Here is a 15,868-nt window from a genome sequence, read left to right as displayed (position 1 = left end):
AAATACTTTAAATGCTCTTTATCATCTTCTCCGCAAAATGAGATATACCTGTTTGGGTTTTTGTTTTGTTTTTTCTTTTCCACTGTCATCTTAATTGGGGCTTTTTTTAGCTTATGCTCTCTCCAGAAGTCTTAAGCCAATCACTTAGAGTCAACAGAGGTGGTTAATGCTTAACTAATAAAATTGCGTGTAAGCTTCATCATATAGTAAGGCAGATTCACAAGGTTATGAACTGAGGTAAACTCTGAAAATTTGATTTTCTTGTTAGTATCGTGTCTTCATTTGGATCTTGATACTAAAACCAAAAACACCACAAACCCAAAACCAACCACAAAGTGATGTTTCCAAATGTCACATCTCTCTTTAGCAAAACATGCAGCCCTCTGGAAATTATTCACTGATCTCTGCCATTAAATGTCCTTGATACAACTCTGTGAATCAGACAGCTTGCATCTTAATAGATAAAGACAGCGTATCCTGTTTAGGTGAAGACAGTATTTGGTACAGAAAATTGATACCATTGTTCTTTAACAGAATACTTAATTTTTTTATGTATACCTCAGGCATATTGCCTAATTCTGATCTGGCACTTCTCTGAGATGTGACTAAGATATTTTCTCAGGGAAAATTCATAAAGTCTGAGTTACTTGTTAATGTGAAGCAATGTGGGAAGGTATTTTTACAGTATGTGCATGCAGAGTAAGTGTATCATGCAAGGCTTACAAACTGTCAGTGTAAATACCGTTGTCAGATTCATGTAGTCATAAACGATTATTAAACTCTCAGGTGATATTCTAGTGCATCACCTACATCGTTCATCAGCTTCAGAAGAGCTGCACAGATATAAATGGGAGTAGAAGCTGACCTTTCCAATTCACACACTTGAGTCACAACTACATCTCGAAAGCTGATGTAATTGTAATGCACTTCGCCTTTACATCCATTTTATCTTCCCACAATTCTCATTACTAAAAATAAACCTGTTCTGGAAAGTTAAAGTGGACATGTGACAGTGGCCACTTTGGCTAAGCCCCAGTCCTCAGACACTCCTCCCTATTAACGGTTCCATTATAGTTCTGCCTAATGCTCCCCAGCGCCGACATCTGCTTTTCTCCTAGATTACCTGGAGTCAAGACAATTGATAAGTGCAGCAGAAGAAAGCTTCCAGTTCATTGCCTGCATCGTTTTTGCCTTTTTCTTTGCAATTCATTTAAATCTCAACAAAAGAGGGGACCAAACGTCCCTGTTCAGTTAGTTGGAAATTCTTGGGCATCAAACGGATTTTAAATGCGGTTTGGCACAGCAGAAATGTCAGGGTGCTCAGTGCTACGTTGGCAGAACAAGAGGCTGTCTTTACAATTTTTGATGTCAGCTGGAAGATGCAGAGACAGGTCGACAAAGAGTTATCAGGACAATGTTATTAGGACAAACTTTTATGCTGTGACCATGCTATTTAAATCTGCAAAGGGAGAGGAATCCGTAGGAATGAAAACGATGCCTGAGTGCCATTTCCTAAGTCTGTCGACACTCATTGTAAGACCTGCTTTTCTTACTCTGTAATAGAGCAATGCTGTATCACTCTAGACTTTACATGATGAGTGCTGTATTCCTGCTGACACCTTCAAAATTACCTTGTCATAAAAATACTATTTTCCAGTGAAAAGATAATTTCAGAGAAAAGAGTGTTTCTTTAAAGGGGCTAGCTAGACCAGTACTAATGATTTATCAGCTTTGTTATTGACAGTATTCTTTAAAAAAGAGCTTTGGATAATGTCCTTAATATAGTACTACAAATGAACAGACAGATTAGACTTTTAAACTTACATGTTCAGAATTTAGTGAACGAGATTAAGCTAGAGAGGGGGCGGTGTATGGATGCCTACCACTGCATATATTAAACCATCACTTCTGTATGTGTGGTAGTGCTTGCTCACTTCTAAGGATTTAAGCATTTGCTGTGTACAGATATTTACAGTAGGTAAAACCAAAAGAACTTCCTTTTACAAATGGTGCCTGATGCTTCCCATTTTGAACTCGTACCACAGTTTCCACATCACAGAAGGATGCGCAAGGCTGCAGGCTATTTGAGGGAATGTCTGTGTGTATGCTTGTTAAATCTCAGTGCTCAAAATGTTCATTTACTATGGCTGTCTTAAATTCATTGGGTGAGGAAGACCAGCCTAGTAATAAGGACACCCTCAGAAGTGAAAGATGTGGGTAAGAGTTCCCACAGCTTCACCCTTAGCAAGTGAGCAAGAGGGTAAAAGGAAAGCAGCAGCATACCTCCCATGGTAGATTCACCAAGACATGTTGGGAATGTTCAAGAGAAAAAAAGTGAGAAACACCTTTGTTGTGGATCCTGGTGGAGTTTACATGGTGACAGTGCTCAAGAGAGAGGAGGCTGAGGTGCCCCTGTGTGTGCAAGAACTTGAGGTGTCTGGGGGAGATTGCAGGTGAAAATGTGAGTACCTCCAGGATTAGCTGGTGAGTTGATGTTGTAATGATTTGAGTACCATTTAATTCTGATTTTTTAAAAGCCTCTAAATGGCTTTCTTCCACTCTACTCCACAAGGATTGCCTCTGAAATTATTTACAGTGGACATGCATTTATATCAAGTCTCTTTCTACCCTTTTTTCCACTATTCACATGCCCGTACAGTATTCCCATATTCTTGCAAGGCTAAAGTACCATCAGATTTTACCTGATGATGTCAAGCTGAACTCAACCCAAATTTCTGAACTGTGTACTCATCATGTCCATCAGTTTATATGGGTGTCCCATGATATCTCATGTTGCCTTGACCTTGCTAGTTTAAAGCTTACAGTGGTTTGGCTGGTTTTTTTTTTCTTTCTTATCATAGGATTTTCTCATTTTTTTTTATGCCAGTCTTTGGTTTACTAACTTCGGGGAATCTGTATTTTCAACCCAGTTACACTGCCTACAATCACCAGTGAAGGAGTTGTTTGTTGGGTTTTTTTTTTGTTCCGTGAAATATTACCAAGGTTGTGGGAGAAGAGGCCTGAAAAAGCCAAAAAGCAACAGTATTACACAAGTTTATGATAAGAAGAAGTTAGGCAACTAAAATTACCAGAAGAGGGAAGTTGAACTCTACTAAGGCACTCCTATAGTGTAAAGTACAGCAGATGCTACATTACTCCAAAGTCGTGTTCCCCATGCATACCACAAAGACACATCCAAAACTAACTGAATGTGTAATCAAGTTTAAACCCATTTATTAGTTTGGATAGTTTCACAATAGTTTAAAAATGCAAAGACTTTGCATACTAATGTAAAAAATAAAGTTCTTACTGTTTACTGGTTTTAAAGTGAAATTAACATCAGCAAAAACAAGTGTTAATTCCTTAGAATATCTGAATTATGACAGATAGAAATGAATAAAAAATAATTCAAAAGGATGTAGCCTTAAGGCCTGTTTGAACAATTCTTTGGGTCTGTTCTTTTTCTCCCCCAAATTACTATGAGTAGACAAAAACGAAACATGAGTTCATGTTATTTTCCTGAATGACTCATTTTTGGGAGGGAGGCATGGGAAAGAGGCCTAATGAATCTTTCCTGTAGTGTGCGTTAATGGACAAGCCAGACAGTTTTAAGATCCTGGGCTAATGAATTCAGATGTTACTACTTTATGTTATATTTGATTTTTCAAAACCTATGATCATGCTGTGAATGTAAGACAATGACACGACAAATAATTGGGAAGCATAATTTAACACCGCTGGGCATATTTTTTCATTCCCTACTTATGAATCGTGTCATTAAAAAGATTTAGAACCCAGCAGCAATAACCTAGGAATTATTTTCATACTTATTAATAAAGGAATTAAAGCTGATAATTCTAATATGAGACAGAGGGGAGGTTTTCCCCATGTTCTGGTGGGTTTTTTTTAACTCTTGGTCCTTATCGGGTTTACTCGTCCTGTTCTTAATCTCATCAACTGCATTTCCCACGGCCTAGACTTTCCAAGGAACACCAAGTGCTGCAGATAAAACGATGAAGGTGTAAAAGCTCCTGCTCAGAAGCTAAATCAGAATCACATGTCAACACAGTTCAGGCTCAGTCTCTGGCAGGATGGCAGGATCATTGTTTTTAATGCAATTTACTAATTAAAAATGAGTACCAGATTACGGAAAGTCTGGAATGAAGCAGCTTGCTAAAATAGTGCTTTAGCTCCTTGAACTGCCTGCACCAGAGTCTGCTTTTCATTAAACTGTAATTCATTTGAATATTGCTTGGCAATTACTAAATACGCCTCTGAAAAGAACAAACGTAGTTTATGTTTCATAATCAGCCCTCCGTGTTTAGACTGGAGCTGCTTTTACTACAGATGGAAATGCGTAGCAGGGCTGCGGCAGGTGTATTTTATTCAGCAGATGTACCATAAACGCATTACAGCAGATTAGCTGGATTTCTTCCTTTAAATGTACACTGCGAGATCCAACTTGCAAGCCAGTTGTTTCTTATCGGCCCGTGTAATCTTCCAGAGCCCGGCTTTGCTTCTTCCTTTTCGCAGCTATTTCTGTAACGGATCGGACGAGGGAGAGCGCCGCTATGAATTTTAATGCTTCCAACGGGGAATCCCTCCCGCCTCCTCTTTTTGGATGAGATCCTCAAGGAAAGACCCAGAACACAGCGAGGAGGAGGAGAGGGACGGCATAGCCGCGGCATTGGGGAAAGCGGGAGGGGGAGCCGCCGGAGAGGGGGGTGTAATTAGGGAAGGTGGCGAGGACGACACCGAGGCGGGCAGAGAGGCGGGTGGGGAGCGCGGAGCCATGGGGGTGGAAGGATGACTCGGGGCGTATTTCGCTGCCTGACCGCGGCACGTCAGCAGCAGCCGGAGCGCCGCGGTCCCCTCGCCGCCACCCGCGGACGCATGCACCGGCCGGCATCCCCCGGGGCCGGCCGCGACGGGGACAACGCCGAGGTGATCCCGCTGCCCCTGGGGCTGGGCGAAAGGCAGAGTTCGCCGAGCGGGTGCTAGACCGCCTCGCCATCCGCACGCCGCGGCCCGAGAGGAGGAGCCCCGGCCGGCCGGGAAGCAGCTGGGCGGCGGGCCCCGGGCCGTGCGCTAGGCACTGGCACAGCCGCCGCTCCCACCGGCCCACCCATGGATAAAGCGGGCTCGCTCCACACCTCGGTGCCCACGCCGCCGCCCCGGCTCTACCTGCCGCGCAACTTCAGCTGCAGCGCTTGCCTCTATGGCAGCCTGGCCGAGCAGTGCAAGGGGGGCTGCAGCCCGGACAGTGACGCCGCGCCCCCGCCCGTGGTGCGGGAAGCGGCGGGCGAGAAGCCGCCGCCGCCGCCCCGCGGGCGGGAGCCCTCGCTGCCCGCCGTGCCCCCCAGCCCCACGCAGCGCCGCCGCGCCAAGTCGCTGCCCACGCCCGGCGACCGCAGCCTGCGCCCGGCGCTGCAGCAGAGCCCGTCTCGCCGCAAGACGGTGCGGTTCGCCGACTCGCTCGGCCTGGAGCTCACCTCCGTGCACCACTTCTGCGAGGCCGACCTGCCGCAGGTGCCGCTGCCCGCCCCGCCGCCGCCGCGCACCGCCGACCTCTTCAAGACCAGGAAGCCGCCGGCTCTGGGCGACCTGGAGCCGGTGCTGTTCGGTCCGCCGCCGCCGCTGCTGGAGCCGCTCTTCCCGCCGCAGCCCGGCGCCAGCCCCGGCTTCGCGGAGCGGGTGCGGCAGCACAAGGTGAAGCTGGAGTGGGTGCGGGCCGAGCCGGCGGGGCTGCGCGGCGCCGTGCGCGTCCTCAACCTGGCCTACGAGAAGGCCGTGTCGGTGCGCTACACGCTCAACCGCTGGGCCAGCTGCGCCGAGGTGGCCGCCGCCTACCAGCCGGCCGGGCCGGCGGACGGCCTCACCGACCGCTTCGCCTTCCTCCTGCCCCTGGGCGCCGCCGCCGCCGAAGCCAGTCTGGAGTTCGCCGTCCGCTACCGCGTCGCCGGCGCCGAGTACTGGGACAACAACGAGGGCGCGAACTACCGGCTGCGGGGCCGGCAGCGCTTCTCGTCCGCCGCCGGTCCGCCGCAGGACCCCGACAGCACCGCCTGGATCCACTTCATCTGAGGCGGGCGGCGCGGCGGGGGGCGGCCGCCTCCTGAGGGAGCCGCTGCCCCAGCGCTGAGTGAGCCGCCACCAGCGGAGGAAGCGCGGAGCCCTGTGGGGCCGGCGGGCCGGTCCTGCCCCCGCTGAGGGCCGAGGGCTGTCGCGGAGCCCGGCGGCGGCCCCTCACGGGAGGGCTCGGCACCCCTTCGGCCTCGCTGGCCGCCCTGCCCTCCTGGGATCTGCGGCCCCGCGCAGGCCTCGTTTCCAGCCGCTTCTCTGTAAGTCGCTGGAAGATATTTTCCTGAATTCTGTTTACAGATGGGTAATTTATATTTTCTATTTCACTAGCGACGTCGGGGGGGAACCTTCCGGGCTGTCAGAGGGGTGTCGGCAGGGAGGCCGAGTGCACGGTGTGCGGCCAACGCCTCCGTCTCCCAGTGCACTGTGGCTATCACCAAAGCAGCTGCCTAGCCAGGCTCTGGAGAGAGGGCCCACAGGGGAATTTACTAGTCAGGACCAGGATCCACAGGTGCAAACAAATGGTGCCGGAGGTCAGGATGGACTGCTGTCACCTCCACGGGGTCAGGCTCTGGAAACACGGAGGGCGATGTCATAGGGCGTCTGGCCAGCCATCCTCTTTGCCTGATCCTGCTTAAGCAAAGCCCGTCGAGGTGCTGGGTCCGTGTTCAGAGCCTCGCTGACCCACTCATGTTAATTGCCCTGCAGGGTTAAGTGACAGATTACAATTTTGAACCCAAAAAGACAAGAGTATGGATGCCCCTAGGTGTAGCTGTGTTTCATCATGCTGTAAAAATGATTGATCGCTTTAAAGCAAATATATTTTTTTTTATTTTGAACCCTGTTTCATGTGTTTAAACCTATTTAGAAAAGAAAAAGTCACATACTAATTGAAATGCAACCCACTTAGAGGTTTTAAAAAGCAAGCGTTTTCTTTTAAAATTCATGTGGTACATTGTTGTAAAGGGTTGTCAGGATCTGATGTTTGTTTCAGTAGGACTGGCCCCATAAAGCCTCTTGTGTTCAAGTCAGCAGGGAAGTTGTGGAATTGCACCAAAGGAACTAGAGATGGCAAGAGTTGAATCCGTAATTTTAGTCTGTATCCCAAGCAACACTTTCAGTTTTGTTTCTATTAACAGTTTAATTGAATTTCTTATGCTAAAGATATCAGTGCAGGAACCTGCTTTCTGAAAACCAAAATGCTCCAAATTTTTCCTGATAATTTCACTAAGTGGCTGATTTCACAAGACTGACTAAATTTAGTCAGACAAATTGAAGAAAGTCATATCTTACCATATAAAATATATCAATAAAATTACAGAGCATACTGATTTCTGCCTTCAGAGGTATGTTTTAAATTATATTAGCAGTAAACATAATATTTTCCTTTTTAAACGTGCTTTTTCAGGAGTTCAGCTGAATACAGGTTGCGCTGGTGCCAAATCTGGGTGCTAATTTTCCAGGATTTAGGCGTGTATGCATGTGCAGGAGAGGGACCTCTACAAATATGACTTCTGAGCATGGTAAAACTGATGTCAGTGTGATCTTCCGATGATGGAGGGCTGTAAGATCGGAGCTTTAATGTTTTGGATCTTCTATAGATTGTTTAGGAACAAAATGGGATTTTTTTAAACTACACTTTTGTGTTCCTCGAAAGGGTTAAGTGTCCCAAACAGCTTGAGTAATGTTGAGTTCTTGTAGAACCTTTTGACTTTGGTGGGAATTGGGAGCACTTTTGTCTCCTGAGGGTCTGGTTCAGTCAGACTTACAAATTCTGGGGGAAAAAAGGTCTGGAAACTTGATGGGAAAAGAGTATTTAATTTAATTTCTCTAGACCATTGTTTCTGATTTAATAGAAATAATAGCAAGAGTAGCATTTCTGTAGTATTGGTAACTTCATTTTAATTTCCCAGTCAGTTTTCTAATCCCTGTGTTTTTTATAGAAACAGAATATAAAAGAAATGTACTGTCAGCATCGGCTGAGTATTTCACATTTTAGAATATTAAGGTCCCGATCTTGTAATAAAGTAGTCCTATACATTGCTAGTACACATTTATAAAGCTAGAATTGCAGAACTAGCATCTTAAAATGTTCATGGTTAAAACATTAAATGGTGTATTTGATAAAGAAAGCCCAAGTGTCTTTTAGTTAAACTTTTTTTTTTTTAATAAGAGCCTTAATACTGGAGAGAAGGAAAAGGACTTGTCTCCATTTGAAAGCACTTTAAAACCTGGTGGAAATATAGCCAAACATCTTTTTTTTGTGTGTGTGTTGTAGCTTTCCAGAATATTTTTTGCTTGGCCTTTTGAACCCATATAGTGAACCAACAACTATTATGTAGATCAATGAAAACACTTTGAGAAAAATACTTTCTATGCATTTTAGGTTAACTGATGCTGCAACTTTGCTGATAAAGATTTAACAAGATTTTCTGTTTACTGTTTTAATGGCTTTAGAAACATAAACGGTGCTAAAACCATTTAACAGTGAATAACTGTAATTCTAGAATTTCAGAGTTACTTTCCAGTGAATGAATTTTCATTGTGGTTTGATTTATGCAGCATCTTCAGGTCTCTAATAATTTAAAAATCTCCTTATAGCAACTGTGTCTTACACTCTTTAAATCTGGTATACCTAAACAGATATACATGCGTCAAGTACACTAGCAAGTTATTGTATTACCCTTTTTTTATCATATCTTAGATGAAGTTAACTGTTGCTCTCAGTGCAAATTTTGTAGGCAGGATTGGGCTACGGCTTCATAATACTCTTCAGATATTATTGCTCTTTTATTTATGGCTCCCCTTGTCAAACACAAATCTGCATATTAACTCTTTGGAGGATGTAGCATGGCAGAAGAATGTTTTGCAAAACAGAGACTCCTGAGCTTTCAAGCAGTTAAGCCTATCCTCAGCACTAAATTATGTGAGTAACTTTATGGGCTTGAACGTGATCATAGATTATCGATGATAAATGTGCAAGTCCAGTAAAAGGCATGGTCTTGTAGAAGGGTTTATGAACACCTACTTTTTAAAACCTGGAGAGGTAAGGTTGTACCCAGTCAGCTTTGACTAGATAATGCTGTGGAAGAAGTTTGAGATGTTTTAATAGAAAATTATCAATAGTATATGCCAAAGCTGCACTACTTTGATTACACATTTTCACTTCTATCACATTAATTTATTTCCAAGCAAGACTTACTCAGATTTCCAAAAACACATTCAGTTGCAATGACCATGAATATGATTTCCACTGGTAGTGTTCATGTACGGTTTCCAATCCTTTAGATTTCAGTCTGACGCTATCTGTATGTGGCTTGCTAGAAACATTGTGATAAATGGAGATGAAAAAAATATCCTAAATCATAATTATATAATAATTCTGTAAATTATTACTTTGAGGAGAAAAACCTGTGTTGAACAGGATAATTTTCAAGTTGGCGGGACGTCAATCATTTTAACAGGAGCAGGAGCAAATTTCTAAAGAGCAGGAGTCACATTTCTAAAGAATATGGTTCCACAAAATGAACTTTTACAGGCAAAGTAAAATATTTGAAAAATTTCAAGCCAACCTTTTTCTTGAAAAATGTCATCTCTTTGTATTTTTATTTACATGAATGGAACCCATGCCACCTTCCTTTCCAAGTGATACTAGAATGGTTTAGGCAAGGCAATAATTCTTCAGTCGTGTACTTCACTTTTCAGTGAATTAGTCATTGCTTATGTCTCTGTAGATGTAAAAATGTGTCTGTCATTTATTGCGCAAAGTTGTAGCTTTATGAAATGTGCCATGTTATTTTGTGTGCAATATAATGATACTTTATACAGCGAGTCAAATTGTACTGTGTGTCTGATCTACATTGATGTTTGCTGCTTCACGCTTAAACTGGTAGATTTTTTGCTTGTGATTCTATGCCTTTCATGGCAATATTTTTGAAATCTACCCTAATTATTAGAAATCCTAAAAGGAATCAGAACTATTAAGTGACTATAAACGGAATTTCAGCTAGCTAAACATACTACTATTTATTATCATAAAATCAGTAACTGAAACTGTCATACTAATTTTCAATAAATGTACATAATTTCAGGTAAATTAATTTTTTCTCCTTTTACCATTTGCAAGTACCTTTTTGATGTGAATGTGTGTGCCTCGGTGTCTCAGTAAATGAGAGTAACTGCACACCCATTGTTGTTTCAGCCTATGTGAAGGGAAAATGTATCACTTGAATGAACAAATGTCTGTTCATGCATAAGCATGATCTCTTTACAGACACATGAAACGTTTTTCCATAGCGCCAACAGGCAAACATCTGCTAATTCTATGTTTTAATGTAAAGTAACCTACAGAAATATTCAGAATCTGCTTTTTAACATAGTATTAAATATATATTGAAATTTTTATGTGCCTTTCAACATTTCCTAGGAAGAAATCTCACGTGTTCCTTAGCTCTCTCACCAAAAGTCCAATAATGTCTTTGTTATGAAAATGAAATATATACTAAAAATATAATCATCAATTCTAATTCCTGATACATTTTCAGCTGTGCCAGAAATTCTGTATCTGTAGCAGCCGGAAGAATTTGATAATATTTTCCCATATTACAGTGAAAGAAATAGCAGTCAGAAATATGTCTTCCTGGTACACCTCTGCAATTATGTAGTTAAGTAAAAAAACCAACTGTGACTATAGTTAATATAACAAAATATATTTATTGTATATATTCACTTCTTACACAGATACTCTAAATATATATTCTATCTGAAACCAGAAGTTCTAGTTTTTTATGAAATCTATTTGTGGAAACATGGTCTTTTCAGTTTTTACTGTTATTAATCTAATGCTGCATAATGCATATTGTTAAAACTTTTGGATGGATTTAATCTGTCTGCACAGTTTGTATCATGAGATTAAAGTGCGCTCTGTAAGGAATATCTGAAGAAAAGTACTTTTACCTTTCAATTATATTGCATGGCATTTTAGCAAATAATCAGTAATTCTGTTTCCTGTATGCGCTTCATGTGTACATGTTCTGAATATATGAAAGGATTACTTACTGAAACGAAAATATTTTTCAGCACTGAAATTAAGGTTTTTCAAACATAAATAGTTTAAGGTAGGAAGTAAATATAGTCATTTTTGCTTTAAAATTTTAAAAAAAAAAAGGTAGCCTTATGTAGAGCTGATCAGTATTTTTTTTAAGTGGAAGACGGTGACATTTTTCAAACTGAAACATGTTCAGGGAAACATACCTGTTTCAATAGGAAGGTTTTCTCAGGTTCAGCTTATACGAGAGAACTGCCCTAGAACAGTTAAGTGGTAAGAGTACTTAAATCAATGTATGGACTTGAATGTAGGTCTTTCGTGATCAAAGTGAATACTGAGCTATAAAACCATTGACCATTGGTTGGACTCTTTCTTTATCCAACTTTTAAATTATTTTACAGAGAGGATTTTTGACTCTGGATTTTACCATCTTGTATGAATATCCTCTTCATTCAGCTATCCTGGCTTTTGTTTGAGCTTTCTGTTGTTGTTAAGAGAGGTCTGATTTTATTTTTATGCAGCATAGAAAGATTATTTTACATTACATTTTGGGGAAGAGGCAGAAAAACTGTTTTCCTTCCAGTTAAAGTTGTTTAATATTAAACAATAGCATGCAGAATAAAAATGTGCTTGAAATAACACATCCACTAGCGATTCCAAAGAAGATAGCTAAGAAAAATGTCAATTGTGAGCTGTGCTTTTTAAAAACGTATGTGCTTTGATTTAGTAAGGCAGGGAAAAAGTCCTAGTGTCCAGTGCAAGTGTATTAATACCAGGGATTTCTTTCTATGCAATATTATGGTGCACCTGGTTTTTTTAGGGATTAACTTGATTGGTATGGTTGTACTGGTGTGTTGTGTATAGAATATTCTGTTAAAAGTGTCATTAAGGAAACTGTATGTCTTAAATAGTGTTATATCTTTAGGCTGTTTTTTGTCCAATCTACTTCACTTAATCATACTCCTTTGAATAACAAGACAATATTTCATAAAATTGTGTAATGAGGTCTCATGCGTTACACTATATTCTTTATCACTTTCCAGGACAAAAAAGTTGTGTCACTGTTGTGAGGTTTAATTTATTTTTTATCTCTGTATTTTAAGAATAAGCCAAATTGTATTATACTTTTAAACTCAAAGAGCTAATATATATGTTTGTAAAGCTGATCAAAAGTAGTAAAACCAAAATTGGTTGGGATTACTCCTTAAGTCCAGTTTCTAAACTGTGGTATAACAAATGTTTGTGTACATCCTGTAGCAGGCTTCGTGAGGGTGCATCCTGACATGAAGTTTGTGCATTTTAAGGTTGATACAAAATGAGCTTTACCTGGGTGCGGAACCTGCCTGCATCTGGACTGAAATCCTAGTTGCAGTGCAGGAAAATTGACTGCTGTGACAGAAAATTCCTGTTCCTGGAATGGTTTAAACAAACCTAACCTGTCCCTTGGTGTTAAACAGATGTTTTCTCTTGGTAATGGAGATGCTGTCTGTTGAAGACAGTGTTCTTTAACATGCAAGTTTTTATTACTGTTTCTTTGATTTACCTTGACTTTGTTTAAAAAAAGAAAAAAAGTTGCTTTTTAACTGTGTACTTAACTCGTAAATTAGTTTTGGTTGTAGTTTCTTCTGCAATGTTTATATTTCACCAAGTAATGTTTGTTTCTAATGTTTGTAAAAATAACGTAATATCACCAAAAGTTCAAAATCAATGTTTTCTAATAATGCCTTGTAATTTACCTAGCCTTACAGTATTTCAGACAATTTTCCACCAAAACCGCATTTAGTCACTGGTTGTCACAAGTATGAAAAATATATATTTATAAACCTGTAGCTTCTAGTTGTCATTAAAGATTAATGATACAAATTGTGAGCATGTGGCAAATATAAACCTCTTTTTTAAAATGAAAAACCATGAGTGCATGTATGAAGACACAATGTGATGTACCTGCACATCTGAAGACAAATATTTGCTATTTGGGCCAGATTTTCCAGTCAACTTGTCTTCAGGCAGTCTCCATCCAGTGTTCTCTACGGAAGCTGCAGTATACTGAGTTCTGTTGGAAATCTGGTCTTCTGAAGCGTAACCATCTTTCAGGAAGATAGGATGAGATTATCGGTGGGCATAAATGTACAATAGCTGTCTTTACAGTCTTGAATTGTTAACGCCGTTTCAGATGTAGTGTAGCAGTCTGTAGTTCAGAAAGGGATGCCTATACTTCAGCTGTTTGTGGCTTTACTCCTTCCCAGCTTTACATCCTTACAGTCACTAGTAACAGTTGAAACATTCTCAAGTGCAATTTCACATTTAGCTGCTAAAAGCCTGTGCTAGGTGCTAGAAAGTACACAAATAGCAGTCTGAGGAGAGGAGGGAGTGGCTTTCATAGAAGGAAGACATGAGATATGTGAAAAGAACTGTGATTTTTATTTAAAAAAAAACCCCAGTTTAAATTTTTCAATGCTGAAGGACTAGGAGGAGGGTTTCTAAGCCCCAAGTATATTCAGCAGTAACAGCAGTAAAACTTTCTTTAACCAGCACGAGCTTTTTCCTCCGGTGGTGATGCAGAATTGAGGCTATATCTCACTGTTAACTACAGTAATCAGGAGGACTCTTCCAATTATTCTTCCTCTGTTAATTGCTGAGTTCAAAATATTTGTTTCTTGAGTTGTTATAATGCAGTAGTTTTCACAGTCTTTCACTGTAGACAGCATCTTAACTTACAATGCCAAGAAAAGTTTTCAGCTTTTCTTTAACCAACACTTTTTAAGCCACCTTTATAATACGGATAAAAGCCATAGAGCCACAAGGAAAAAAAAAGTTACATGTTTGTTCTCATGTAATTAGTTCAACTTCTGTTTCTATACTATTTCAGAAACATCTGCTTAGCTGTCTCATTATTATTAATAATTATATTTTCATGTGTTTCTTATGAAGGGCAAAGTAATTAAAATGTAGCCCCAGATTTCAGGTTTTTTCCAGAGGGAAAGTTTTCTGATTTAATGTCTTATCTAATATTTTTGTTCAAATAGAAATGAACTCTTAGCTCACAAGTTACAGAATCCAGAACTGTTTTCTTAAGGTGCCATTATATAAATATTAGACTGTAATAATTAGAATAATAGAGTGTAATTTCCCTTTTCTTTTTGGTAAGGTATATACTTTGAATTTAAAACTGCCATTATGCTTGAGTGATTTTGAAGTAATGAGATTACAGTTCTGGGTGAAGATTATGATGAAGTCATGGTGCTCTAAAATGAAAAAAAAAAATAGTTTTACATCATTCTTTAGTCTTGTATTATTTTTTCTTCTTTTTCACTCTTACATGGAACAAAATATGACAGTAATTCATCTGACTATTAATCAAAATTACATAGAGTAGATGATAGAGTTATTAATAACAAGTCTTCAAATGTATGAACTATTCAAATAGTAGTGCTAATAATGATAATAACAATCCCTATTTCTTAATGCCCGTCTCTGGGCACTTCTTGGAATCTACCAACAGTTTTTAGTGCAGCTGATGAGTTGAACTGGCTCAAGGGACGTACGGAGTGCCATGGCTGTCTCCAACGGGGAGCCTCTCACCGGCAGAGGTGGCAGGAGCGAGGAGGATCAGGTACAGAGAGAAGGGAGAGGCTGAGGAGGGGGAGAGAGCAAGAGCCTGCCCTTTCAGCGGTCGGGAGCGGCGAGATCAGCTCGGGTGCTCATGCAATCTCATCCCAAGAGCTCGTGCTGTTTGATCTAGAGCCATGGTTCCCAGCCTTTTTCTGACCTCAGGGTGACTGCCTCTTCTTCCTTGTAAGTCACCCTGTTTACAGGGGCAGGTAGAAAGGAGAAATAGGGGTTGTCTGTGCTACCTCTAATGAGTGGCCCTTTGCAATACTGTATTAGATTACCTACTAGAAATACCACTTTAGGTACGTAGAAGCAGTGGCATGCATTAAAGGGCCGTGTTGTCCTTCAGTTCCTCTTTAAACCTAGGGAAGATATGGGAAATATAATACACAAAAAAATTCCTGTCAAGGTTTTGAACAGCTGAATTTTCTTCTTTGTTGTCTAATATGTTTACCAGGCCAACCTGATGTAAGAAGTGCCCCTTAGTCTACTAGAAAGCTGCAAAAATGTTTCAGTTGTAGATGAGGGTGGTACATTGCAGAAAAAAAGAGCCATACAACGATGATAGTACACCAGTTTTGTCACTGGCTTTGCCTTGCTAGTTGTGGCACAAGTGAGGGGTTGTCAGAACAGGCAGGACTTGCCAAGAATACTTAATTCTTTGCCATTTTCTCTTGATCCATACCCATGCAGCGAAGAAAGGAGAGGGTGATGGCTGAAAAGCAGAAGTGCTCTTGAGTCGCAGGAATTGCAGACTCATCCTCCTAGCTTGTGGATTGATTTTCATGTTTAGAGAAAGGTACAAGTGCTGTACCTCCATTAAAATACATCTCTAAGCAAAATACATTCAGTAGCGTAAATAATTAAACACTATAAACAAATTACAAATAAAACAGCCTAATAGCAGAAGATGTAGGACACTTGTACTGCATTAAAATAGATCTGGTCTGAAGTGACTGAATTGTGCTTTGTGAGGAAGAGAGGGATATCAATATTGTGAGACAAACCCTAATGAATCCAGATACCGCAGACTAAATTCTGCCAAGGACTGTTCCTCTAAGGCTGTATCTCAAGTGTTGTGGGGAAAGGGGAGAAAATTACATTGAGGACACTCCTAAGCTGCTCTCA

General features: G+C 41.1%; 1 protein-coding gene across 1 annotated transcript; it reads left to right on the top strand.

Moving 5' to 3' along the window:
* Positions 1–4,363: 4,363 nt before the first annotated feature.
* PPP1R3E (protein phosphatase 1 regulatory subunit 3E) lies at positions 4,364–12,997 on the top strand. The gene is made up of 2 exons (XM_075765963.1): positions 4,364–6,341; positions 7,490–12,997. The coding sequence occupies exon 1, from the start codon at positions 5,128–5,130 to the stop codon at positions 6,082–6,084; it is 957 nt and encodes a 318-aa protein (XP_075622078.1). The 5' UTR covers positions 4,364–5,127; the 3' UTR covers positions 6,085–6,341; positions 7,490–12,997.
* Positions 12,998–15,868: the final 2,871 nt, after the last annotated feature.

The sequence above is a fragment of the Balearica regulorum genome, chromosome 13 (genome assembly GCF_011004875.1).
Source record: "Balearica regulorum gibbericeps isolate bBalReg1 chromosome 13, bBalReg1.pri, whole genome shotgun sequence".
Lineage (NCBI taxonomy): Eukaryota > Metazoa > Chordata > Aves > Gruiformes > Gruidae > Balearica > Balearica regulorum.
This window is presented reverse-complemented; position numbering and strand designations above follow the sequence as displayed.